At 34.2% G+C, this 12,067-nt stretch overlaps 1 protein-coding gene across 3 annotated transcripts; it reads right to left on the bottom strand.

Moving 5' to 3' along the window:
- Nucleotides 1–3,705: 3,705 nt before the first annotated feature.
- Nucleotides 3,706–9,771, bottom strand: LOC137807385 (E3 ubiquitin-protein ligase XBAT32). 3 transcript variants are annotated; one of them, XM_068608008.1, is made up of 12 exons: nucleotides 9,209–9,768; nucleotides 9,014–9,133; nucleotides 8,335–8,862; nucleotides 8,191–8,250; nucleotides 7,975–8,046; nucleotides 7,709–7,878; nucleotides 7,462–7,622; nucleotides 6,747–6,805; nucleotides 6,570–6,616; nucleotides 5,774–5,914; nucleotides 4,950–5,041; nucleotides 3,706–4,441 (listed from the first exon to the last, which is right to left on the bottom strand). In XM_068608008.1, exons 3-12 carry the CDS (start codon nucleotides 8,527–8,529, stop codon nucleotides 3,912–3,914), a joined length of 1,527 nt encoding a protein of 508 aa, XP_068464109.1. In that variant the 5' UTR covers nucleotides 8,530–8,862; nucleotides 9,014–9,133; nucleotides 9,209–9,768; the 3' UTR covers nucleotides 3,706–3,911. The 3 variants fall into 3 exon arrangements, with proteins under 3 accessions (XP_068464109.1, XP_068464111.1, XP_068464110.1); XM_068608010.1 differs by having other exon boundaries at nucleotides 8,335–8,893; nucleotides 9,209–9,708; XM_068608009.1 differs by having other exon boundaries at nucleotides 9,014–9,771.
- Nucleotides 9,772–12,067: the final 2,296 nt, after the last annotated feature.

The raw sequence follows: 12,067 nt of genomic DNA, 5'->3' as shown, positions 1-12,067 counted from the left end.
AACTTTTTAAAGAAAATATTGGTTCAGTAAATTAAAAAATAATTGCATCACTATGGTGCTTTTGCCTTCTCTCTGTCTATTTAACTAAATTATTGGTTCAAACTACATACCATAATTTTTTGGATGCCTTGAGCTTCTCAAAACTCGAACACTAATATTTTTGTAATGAGAAATTCATGTAACCTGTGTTTGCGTCAACTAATGTAGTGTTGTTGAGAACAAAAAAATTTAGTGACTATAGGGTTTTTCTTTTTCTATTAAATGACCAGATTTGGTCAGAAATTGAGCATGATATTGATTTTTCTCCACATTGACAATTGAAAGTTTTTCCAATTAAGCTAAAAAAAAGTGACATAATGCAACTTTCCAAATCATATGTGACTCAGAGTAAGAATTATGCATGGATTTTAATTGATTATATAAACCTAAAATGATTATGACTCTAGCACATGCACAATCCACAGTGTGGGATATTTTGTTGGCCAAATTATATGTAGGAAAAAATGCATCCATGATCAAGAAGAAAAAAATGTTTTATATTTAATTTAATAAAATTTATCAAAAGCATTTTATTTATTTCACTAAAACCAACTACTATTTTTTCATATTCTTTTAAATCAATCATGTAAACTTGTAATTTTCCTGTTCATTTCTTCTTTCTTTTTACTATTTTGCTCTCCATCCAAATAATCTTATTTATTTGATTTTCTACTCTCACTCTTCATTGTTTCATTTTAATACAAAATATTTTGTTTGACTTAAAGAGTGAAAAGTGAGAGATATTGAAACAAAAGTAAAAGAAATTTTTTTTATAAAAGTGAGATTATTTAAATTATAAGAGAAAGAAAATAAAAATAAATGGAAACTGAGATATTTTCTAATAATTTTAGTTATTATTAATATTATAGAATAAAATACTAGTAATAGATTTATACAAATTCATTATCGCAGAGACTAATTTATACGTAAAAACATATCATACTGATTATCTTCATAATATATATTCAATATATATGCCTTAAGTCTAACTTTCCATTTGTTTTTCACAGAATTGCAAATAAAATCTCCCAACCTATTGAGTCAAACCAAAGCTTAAAGAATAAATATATTTCAGTAAATATTATTTCATCAGGTGAAATATCTAATCACATACATATTAAAAGGCATGATTATATCTTTTGCAATAATAATATGTATATATACACGTGTTTTGTGAGTTTCCATAAATAACATCCCAATTTTGAATATATTTGATGTTGGCAACAAAATGTACAAAGTTATTACTTGATTTGTGCCCATGCATGCGTGGCATATAAATTTAGTCAACGATATTCTTCTTCCCATATACTAGTGTATTTATCTCCGTGTTGTCGACGATAAACTTATAAACTATTATCAATTGTAGCTAATTGAATAATGGAATATACTTAAATCGTTAGTTAAAGTGATTTGATGGTTGATAAACGAAGATAGCGTGTGAGGTGATTTGCTGGGAATAGTGTGTGAAACTGTTAAAAGTAGTGTTTTCTTTTGTCTTGATATAGAACCTTAAATAATATTTGACATGTGAATAAAAAGGAATGGAAATATAATAAATGAAAAAGTAAAAGTAAAAAATAGGTGATTGGATAAAGATGGTGTTAAAATTTCTCTTTATCTTTATAGATTCATCAGAGTTGGCACTGAGGCGTATACATGCTTGATATTCACTTTTACCCTGTGAGAGAATTGATTGCAGGGCCCATACTGTTTTAACTTGTATCCCTTTATTGGAAATTTGAGTCCGAATTCCCATGCTTCGTATATATGCTTTTGAATTTACGTGACTGAGGAGGTAAAAGATTAGAGAACAGAAGAGAAATATGGTTAAGTCACGTTGCTTGTCACTGCACTGTACTTTATCCTTTCTTCTCTCAAATCAGTCGCCATTTTTATCTGATTTATAATCAAGACTTCTCGCTGGAGGGATCAGAGAGACAGAGCTACAACATGGAAAAAGGGTTTTTTGAATCCATTAATCCACAGTTTTTGGGTCCACTAACCTCTTCCTTTTTCTTCAAACTTCACTGAAACAACAACATTTTTGGAATGTCAGTAGTCCCTTATTTTCATTTATTTCTCCTTCTCTTTTCACTATATAAACTCCATCAATCTTCTCACCATGCACCACCACTTGCCCATTTATATCATATCACACCTACCCTATGAACATCACCTTGTCCTAACATAACCTTTCTACAAACTTGTCACTTCTATCTCAATATGCTCTTGCGCCTAACTACTCAGGAATATCTCCCAAATGGCATCAAGCATCTCCTACCACTGTCTCACTGGAGCGCATGCAACCAGATTCCTTGGCGTTCTCTACAGCTCCAGCACATGGCGAACGAAGCGTGAGATAGGATTTTAATGGCGATATCCTGATTGAGCTTTTTTTTTTAATCTTTTTTTTTTATTTATTTTTTTCTTGACCTTGCAAGACTTTTTTTGTTATATTCATTTAGGATGATAATTTTTTTTTCTATTTTTATTTTTAAGTTTTCTTTTCATCATGTCAGTCACTTCCATCTTAATATTTTTAAACTATTCCTCCTGAGCTTTGATACAATTGCAATGTATGTTTGAGTGTAACTCTTGTTATTCTAAGATGAGACAAAGTTTGCAAATAGATCTGTTTCTTGTGATCCCTCTGTTGTGTTTGTTTTACATTTGAGCTGAAGTAGCACGGTCTAAATATACAACTGCCATTTTTTCTATTTGCATTCATAATTTTCAAGATGACGGCTTATTGCAGATTATATTCCTGTGTTCTTTAGCACAAAGAAAAGTATTCTTCTACTGAAGGTGCCGGTACAGACTTTAACATTTCCTTTGAATTCGGTGAAAATCATAGAATTTTCAGTGAAATTGGTTAATATTTGAAAACAACACCATCTGTGATATTTAATTAGTTATAATCTTTTAGTAGAGTATTAAGGACTCTTCTGTAATAAGTTTTGGTGACGGAATGTGAATGATCTTCATAGAAATAGTACGTTAGGGGGATGATAGTACATTGAGCACAAGTATAAAAATATAAAAGCGTATATGGAGAGTCTAAAAGTTAGTGTGTCAAACGGGAAATATCTTTGAGATTACTTTGGTCTATTTTATATACGGTAAATACTATTAACATTATCTGTGTTACTGGATAATGATTTATAATTGTAGTTTTTATAAATAGTTGTATTAGATATTCTCATAATTTTGAACAAAGGATTTCATTCCTAGGAGTTCTGGACTCTAATTAGCAATATCCTTTTATGTTTTTGGCATTACGATTGTTTTCGTTTGGAATTTCTGCGAGAAGAGGCTAGCCAAAGGTGATAATAAATATCTGCACGTGGGGACTGTGCGTCCAATTACTCATAATTCCTAAGTCCTGCTGGCACAGATTTATTGTTTTACATATAATGATTTAAGGCGTCAATGCTCTTTAGGCTCTGAGCTTCTGACCCCTTAGCCAACTTTAATGAAACTGTGACGTGCCCCTAACATCAGATGTGGCCTTCTCCATGTGCAAAGAGCAATCTTTGGTCCAAATTTCATAGTGTCTGCACTCCGTAAGATATATCACAAAGCATAGGATTTTCCTTCAGGTAGTTCACTGGTTGCTATTAAGTAATTATAAACCACGAATTCCACATAGATCTGTTTGCATTTACGTGCACCAAAACATGAATCTTGTCGAAATTATTATGTATGTTGCCAAAAAAGTAACGCTTGTCCCAGCTGAACAAATGGGCAAGGTATGTTTACAAGCTAATTAGTGGTAGAACAGTGGATGATATTTGCAATCATGAATATAACGTTGGATACTGTTTACGTTGGTGTGACACAAAGAAAAAGCTTTATGAAAGACCAAAATGTAATCAGCATCCACTGCCTGTGTCAACAGTTTGATTGAGGGAACAAAACCATGACTTCCTTCTCTCCGTTTGAGAAGATGATCGTCTTAAACTGGAACCAGAACACCTTGCCAAATGGTTCTTCACGTTCCTGCTCAAAGTGCAAGGAACTAAAGAGGGGCTAACTTCTGCTCCCAAGCAAAGGCTGGGGTTGATTTTGAATGAGGGGAGCGCCTGACAGCTCTTGGAGCGAAGTGTTCTTGAAGGGGAAGAAGTTTTGGATCCACGTGATGTTGGTTTGCAAAATGGGGTGGTCATGTCAGAGGAATCCTCCAATACTTCACTTGAACAAGTGCAAAAGGCGAGGGACAGATTTGATGGCCTTTGCATTTCTTTCTGTAGGGGCCTTGCGTCTGGAAGCTTCACAAATGAGACTATGCCGTGCCTGCAGAGAGGGCAAGCAATTGAACCTGGGGGGGAAGTTGTGGTTGTTGAAGTAGAGTTTGTAGAACAAAGATATAAAGCACATTGTGTGCAGAACTCGTGATCACAACCTGCATGCACCATCAACATGATGTAGGAATGAAACAACATATATAAACAGTATCTCGAGGCCATTATTGTAGATATAAAACTACTAAACAACAGCAAAAGAAAGAGAGTAAGGCAGGCCTATTATAAAACAAGATGAATTCAAGAAATGATAGCAGTCTTCTATCCGCTTCTCATTTCTACAGCACATTGGAATACCACATGCAACCCGTATAAAGGGGATGGGTGTGACCGGCCCTTGTAAAATCTAGAAACCATATCGAAGATTGATGTCTATATACGTAACCATGTTAGTCAAAATTAAACGACTTTAATTATAGCCAGAAAATGAAATGTGCTGTTTCTATACAAAAAAATTGCTCCGCAGCAAAATTTAAAATATAACACAACCCTTTTGCCTGAAAAGGCTAAATCATTCGCTACACCAAAGAATCTAATTGCATACCATGGATCCAGCATTAATACTAAACTAAGAACAGATGTTTGATTGCCCATTTAAGAGGAGTGTACCTTCTACAGCAACCATGCATTTCCTTTCCAAGCAAACAGCGCATGGATCTAAGCATGTTGGAGCTAATTCATTCGTCCTCCATCCACATTCTCTGTCAAGGAAGATCGCAACAGAAACAAAAGGAGGAGGGGCAATATTAGAAATCATTGGAACACCCCAATTTGGGGTAGAGTTAACTCGATAAATCAAATCAAGTGTTGATAAAAATTTATACTCTGTATGTCAAGATGTAGTATTTGCTGTGAAAAAATGTGCACATAAATGTTGGCATGTCTAAGTTTAGGGTTTAGGATTTAATATTAATAATCACATAAAGTAAGCCAATTCATTGTGTACAATTTAGGGGTAAATTGTTTCATAGAGCAGTAAAGACATAGTTTGACCAAACATATCCCGAGTTTAGCGTAACCTATGAGCAGATCAAAAAATGTTTCCTAGTTACGTCTATGACGCTGGATCTCAAATGAAATTATTGAACCCAAAAAATACGTAACATGTATAATTAGAAACATAATCACATAAAATCACCAGTTAAATTTAAATTATTTCCATCAATTCTGTTGAAAAATCAGGCCAGACAGACACTACAGTCAAAGCATGATATATCAAATCTACAACCTGCTAGTTGATTTGAAGTCAGAGCGGACTGAACAAATTAATAGAAAGAATTGTGCTTATGAAAATATATTGTTGCTAATTCTAGAAAACAAAAGTTTTCAATCGGTTCTCCAAATGAGGAGCATAGCAGATAGCACCAAATATCATACACTCCAATAAGAAGAAATTAGTTGAATGAATAACAGAATAGAGCTAATACACATACCTAGCAATTCTTACAATGCTCATGAGAGGAAGAGATATATATGGAGATGGAAGAACTTGTAGGGGTTCTGCTGGAGGTGTTTTTAAGATGTCCTCAAGCCAGTCTCTATGCCACGAACGAGCAACCATCAAGGGCGTCCATCTTCAAAACAAAAATCATTGAAACCAAAAAATTATACACCCATCATTGACAAACAAGTGCTTTCGACAGCATAAATCTCCGGTTGCTTTATTCAAATGCAACATAGCATTACAAGCACTACTACGCTTGTGGTAGGTTCAATTGTCTTTCATCAAGTATAGACAAAAGGATTCTTCAAAAGAATGCAGTCAGAAAACAATATTATCCTCGATTCAAATTGTAATGAAACAGACAGGCTCTTGCAAATCCAAGTCATACGGATAATACTACAATTCAAAATATCATGATGAACTGGCATTTCATTTCAAGATGAGCAATGGAAAAATCCAATTACAATTCACAAAGAAGAAAAAAATGAGGCTATTTTTTAGAGCACAACTTCATAGAAGAAAACACAATAAAACTCAGAAACATGGATGACCAAGATAATCAGGATTAAACTTTAGTTTCTGGTCAAACGCCAAGGGGTCTATAGATTCATTAGTATAAGATTTTTCAAGAATAGAAGACAAGGTGGCCGGGAGTTGTTTGGCTCCTTTAGGAAAGCGATAATTTTTCCATCTACAGACCAAAATATTAATATCTTTGCCATCTGAGGGAGTAAGTAGGATAAAGTCATCACAGATCAAAAGGTAACAGAGACATTTAGATGTACCCATTTGCATTCTCGGCAGTCATATCGGCACCCTTGGCAATCAACAGCTGAACCAAACAATAACACAAAATTAAAAAGGAAAGGAACTTCAATATGCTGATGCCCTATTAATTTGGATGAATAATATATTTTCAGTTGCAAAAGTATGTTTTCTTCTAAAGGAAGATAGAAACACACTTGACAGCATTGGGCATTTCCACCACATGCAGCATAATGAAGTGGCGTACTTCCAGAACCTGCAAAATAAGTATGAACAGCAGTTATTAAGGGTGAAACTGATTAAATTAGCTCAAACTTACTGTGATATGTTCAAATTTCTTAAAATATCTTTTAAGCTGTGTTCCAACTTACAGTGTTTAAAGTAACTCTAGGGTGGAGGGGGTCAACATGTAAATGCATACTTGATGCTGACTCACAACCATACTTATAAGGTTTAAAAAGAGATGAAAGAGGGGGAAATCCACTCAGTCACTAATGGTAATCTCAAAAGATGGGGAAAGTAATGTGGAATGATATATGTAACTATTTTTCAATCACTTTAGGAGAGATGACTAATTGTGGAAATAGAATGTAATTGAGTTACAATTTAGCTCCAGCTACTCCAATTTTTGTGGCCCTAGACATTTCTAACAAAATTTCAATACAAAGTTTTCACCTGCTAATTTTCAGTTCAACCAAGCAAATCCTGAAGCCAGCCAGGAAACAGAAATGGAAATGTTGAAATTATTAGTGAGAAACAACAACTGGTGCAGTTTTTTTAGTTAGAGAAAGCAGCAGCAGCAGTGCAGTTTTGATAACACAGTGGAAAAAGTAATCTACTTAGTCATATATGGTGAATTTCCAAAGCAAATATTGGACTTCACTATATGAAACAGAAATGTCAAACAATTACCAATTAAATCAATGGTAGTTCCATCCTCCACCGTAACCTCGCACACAGAAGCTCCCAAGTCTAAGAGTAACTGTACACTTTCAACATGCGCATTCAATGCTGCCATATGCAGAGCAGTGATCCCTCCATCAGAAGTTTTGTTAATTACCTCGCGAAGACCACTTTGTATGCAACCATTTAAAGATAAAAATTAACTCATTGCCACAGCTGAAGAAGCAGTAAGACCTTTGCGTGAGAGACAGAGTACCTTTGATCAAATTCGGAGATTGATTTTTTATCACCTGTCTGTAATGCATTCCAGAAGTTACCGGTGCTAGGTATATAGTCTGCCAGGATTAGCCGAATGCACCTGGTGTGGCCATTCAAAGCAGCCAAATGAAGGGCAGTTCCTCCATTTAGGTAATCAGCTTTATGGATCTGCAATCAAATTTAACAACCAATGTTTTACAACTCAATAATTCATCTGACTGTTAGCAAAATATGCAACAAAATTGCTTGATAGTCCGATCATACATTGGCTTTAAAAATAGTCAAGGTCTGAACCACCTCCCAGTGACCATGTTGACAAGCTTGCATCAATGCAGTCTGTTAATGTTATAATAAAGTGTGAAAAGTAAGTAAAAGAAATGGCCCTTTCTATAATCCAAACCGGTAAAACTTGCTCTGTGATGTGACATGTAAACTGTGAATAGAATTGAAGAGACATTAAAACAAAACAACATGGATTACCTGACCGCGATAATTTCTGAGATTGATATCAACTCCGGACTCAAGCAAGAGATACACTATCTACATCAACACAAAACACAGTTGATATTTTGAAAATAATTTTAAAACATAATACAAGGAGTTGGAGTACATTGAATAAAGTACCTCATGGTGGCCATGAGCGGCAGAGTAATGCAAAGGGGAATTGCGAACACCAAAAGTGGAATACCTTGCAAGACGGGGGTTATATTCCAACAAGGCTTTGGCCTCTTGAACATCCCCATCTCTTGCAGCAGAAACTAAGCGCTCACCAGATGCAGAACAACCGAAAGAATTCCCCACCAGGCTCAGAAACTTCATATCCCTCACAAACAAAACCACAATACAATTAACTAGCTATTCAGGAAATCGGAAGCAGGGTTTCTTCACAGCCTCATCAAAAGGCACCAATTTCTCTTTTGGACAAACACCCCCGACATGAGATCATCAATCCAGAATTCTGATATCAAGTAAAGGTTTGTTGGACAGATCTTGTTCTCTGTCAAAGGTTCAATCCCTCTACCAAACCAACAACAACTTAATCAAAATTTCTCACGCATTCGAAAGAATTGGTTGTAACAGTCAAAGCCCCACATGATTCTCGAGAGAGATGGAAAACAGGTTCCGGTAGTTTTTGTCCACAACTCTTCGAGTCTGCGCAACCAATGAATTGCCAACTTTAAAACTGTTCATTTAAATATTAAAAAACATTTTTTACAGATTGGTTCAACCCTTCGTGAACTTCGAGAAACCGAACAATAACACAATTATTTTACAATACATAAAAAAAAAAATATCCTTGTACCTTTGGGAGAATTTCTATTCTAATTTCAATTTGCCAAGAGGGTACTGTGAATCTGACACCAACTTCCAACTATTCCTTTCAAAAAATGATTGGTGGGATTACCATTGAGCATTAACCCACCTTCCAAATTACACAAACCCACATCAGAATAAATCTATCTATCTAAAAAAAAGCATGAAAATCCACAAACCCAACCTCGGAAGGATCAAAACCCAGGTGGTGGAATATGTGGTTTCTGGGAGAGGAATGATCGCATCAAACCTCCTCCATGAAACCCCACCAGATGCAAAATCGTTGGCAACGACGAAAACAGAAAAGATTTTTGTTTTTTCTTAAACTGGCAATTTGCTAAAAATAATGTAAGAAGATGGAATATCCAAAAGGGTGACAGATGTTATGGGAAAAGCAAGCTTTGTGTGCAGCTTCTTGAGGCAACAACAAAAGGCGTGTCACCATGATTGGATATTATTAAGGAGTCAACTTGGTAGTTGTGTCGTTTCTTTCGTTGTCCCCTCCCTTTGCGGAGCAAGAATTAGAATTAGAATTCCTTCTAACTGTTCATACTATCGAACAACACACACAGATCGAGGTCCTCAATCTTGGTACTACCTGACTCGTCCCCTTACCCAGGGGTCAAAACATCTATCTTAATTACATCAAACATTAATATTAACTAACACAATACCTATGTTTTCAACTTAATAATTACAAGTGTAATGCTATTAATTGCTTGCCACATAAAATTAGTTATCCACTCTAATGTTTTGTTTGTAAAGGGATGAATTAGAGGAGAAAGATAAAGGAAAGATAGTGGAAAGTGAAGATAAATAAAAATAAAAAGTTTATAAAATTTTGTAACTTATGTAATAAGTGTAATTGATTATTTTTTTTAGTTAATAAAGTTATAAGATTACAATTTTTTCTATTTTTGTTAAAATGAAATATGATTATTTATTTATAAATAGAGGTTATGTGTGATTAAAATATTATCTTTTCTGTGAACTTAATTAAAAAAAAATAATTATTTAATATTGTGAGTACATGCAATTGTTAATGGATTTTGATAAAATTGAATAAAAATAATTGTAAATTTTTTTAAGAAAAATTGTAAATTTTGTAAAACTTAATAAAATAAACTGGAATAAACAACTAATAATTAATTAATACATAGAACCGTATAATACAATATAATAGAAAAATATAGTTAAATTACAATAATTACGGGGGAAACATCAATCAAATGATGACAACTATCATTCAGAAAGAGTCCTAAAAATCATCAAATCTTTATTGAAGTTGATTAATTCTTTGATAAACCCTCTCAAATCTCTATTGACATTAATGTTCAAATTATTTAATCCTTATTACATTTCCTGAATATCATCCAAAATTTTGAAAGTATTTAAGCATCATGGGAGACTAGGGTTGAGGTACAATGTCTTCAACATGGTCGTCAATTATTAGTGGGTTTTGGTCATCTTGTCCATCATCCTGGTTCACCCTACCATGTTGCCAGACACGGTTGACTTGAACGATATTCAACTTGTTTAAGGTTTTTCGATCAAAATAGTGTGATCAACCTAGTTCCAAGAATGCATTGATGGATAAGTCCACGTCGTAGTGAACCTTTCAGGTTGTCCTTACTCCATGGCTTGTGGCATGATCAACTCCCCACAGACCTTCCATCAAGTCGTAGTGTCTGATGGGACAAAGGATTTTGCCTCAAAATAAACATGTTCAAGTACATTAAGATCTCTTTAATTGTGGATAATGAAAGTATTTTCTACAAGTGCATACATTACCTTGATCAAGTAATCTAAAACCTCATCTTCAACCTCAAAACATTTTGTTGATTCACTTCATGCAAATCCACTAAGTCCACTAAATAGATTATGAACCTCACACAATGTGTCTTTGAGGCTCTTTTACCTATCTTTCATATTGTCTTTTGATATCCCCACCAAACCAAGACGACGAAGAGCACCAACAATATTATTGTAGGCTTTGGTCGTTCAACTTCCATCAACCATGCTCTCCAACCGTGCCTTGTCCACCATATTCGTAGGTCCATTTCGTGAACTCACAAATACCTACGAATGACTCTAGTACAACCTCTCCTCGATTCACGTGTTTACCTATTGCAAACACAACTTATCGATAAGACAAGATATATATAATCGGTTAAACAAGTATTTAGTTATAAAGTGAACATAAAAGTAACCAAAATTATCATTCAGAATACAAATTATTACATAAACTTAGTATGGTACATAATCTCTCCATATTCATTAGCTATAATGTCTCTAATGTGTAGCCTATAATCATACTCACAAACTTTGGAGAGTGAAAATTACGTCTTATTTCATCAACTCACAATCAACTTCATCAACTAAAGACTGATCATTGTCCACCTCGCGAAAAAAGTTGTGAAGAATACAACATGCTAAAACTATATTTCTCATTGTCTCCAACATGAAATGAGGTTTGATTCTGCTAGCTATAATGTGAAATCGTTTTTTCAACACACCAAATATTCTTTCAATTAAATTTCTAAGTGACGAATAATGATGATTAAACAACTCTTGTGGATTCTATGGACCTCTTCAAAAATAATCTTTCATATGGTATATAACGTCGTAATACATTTTTATTATTTATGGTTCTAACATAAAGTTGGCATCCCCATGATAGTATTTTTACTACATTGATTGAACTTATTCTGATGAGCACTAAGTACTAACTCACCACTTGACATAAAGTACACGAAAACAATTTCAACTAACCTTCAGGTATGACTAATGGTTCCTCTCATTTAAGTGCATCCTTCAAAATTATTGAATCAAATGTTGTTCCTTCTCAACCGACTAGAACATATGTGAATTTCATGTCGAAATCACAAATTGCGAATACATTCTAAGTTGATTAATATTTTCTTTTTGTGAAAACAAGGAGAATCTAATAGTTGGACCTTCACACATGCATGAGTGTCATTTATGGCCCTACATTATCTAAAGGGTAAAACAATCATAGTGTAATTAAAATCAAGCCACACAT

The sequence above is a fragment of the Phaseolus vulgaris genome, chromosome 3 (genome assembly GCF_000499845.2).
Source record: "Phaseolus vulgaris cultivar G19833 chromosome 3, P. vulgaris v2.0, whole genome shotgun sequence".
Classification (NCBI taxonomy): domain Eukaryota; kingdom Viridiplantae; phylum Streptophyta; class Magnoliopsida; order Fabales; family Fabaceae; genus Phaseolus; species Phaseolus vulgaris.
The sequence above is the reverse complement of the archived record's forward strand: the minus strand, read 5'-3'. Positions and strand labels throughout refer to the sequence as shown.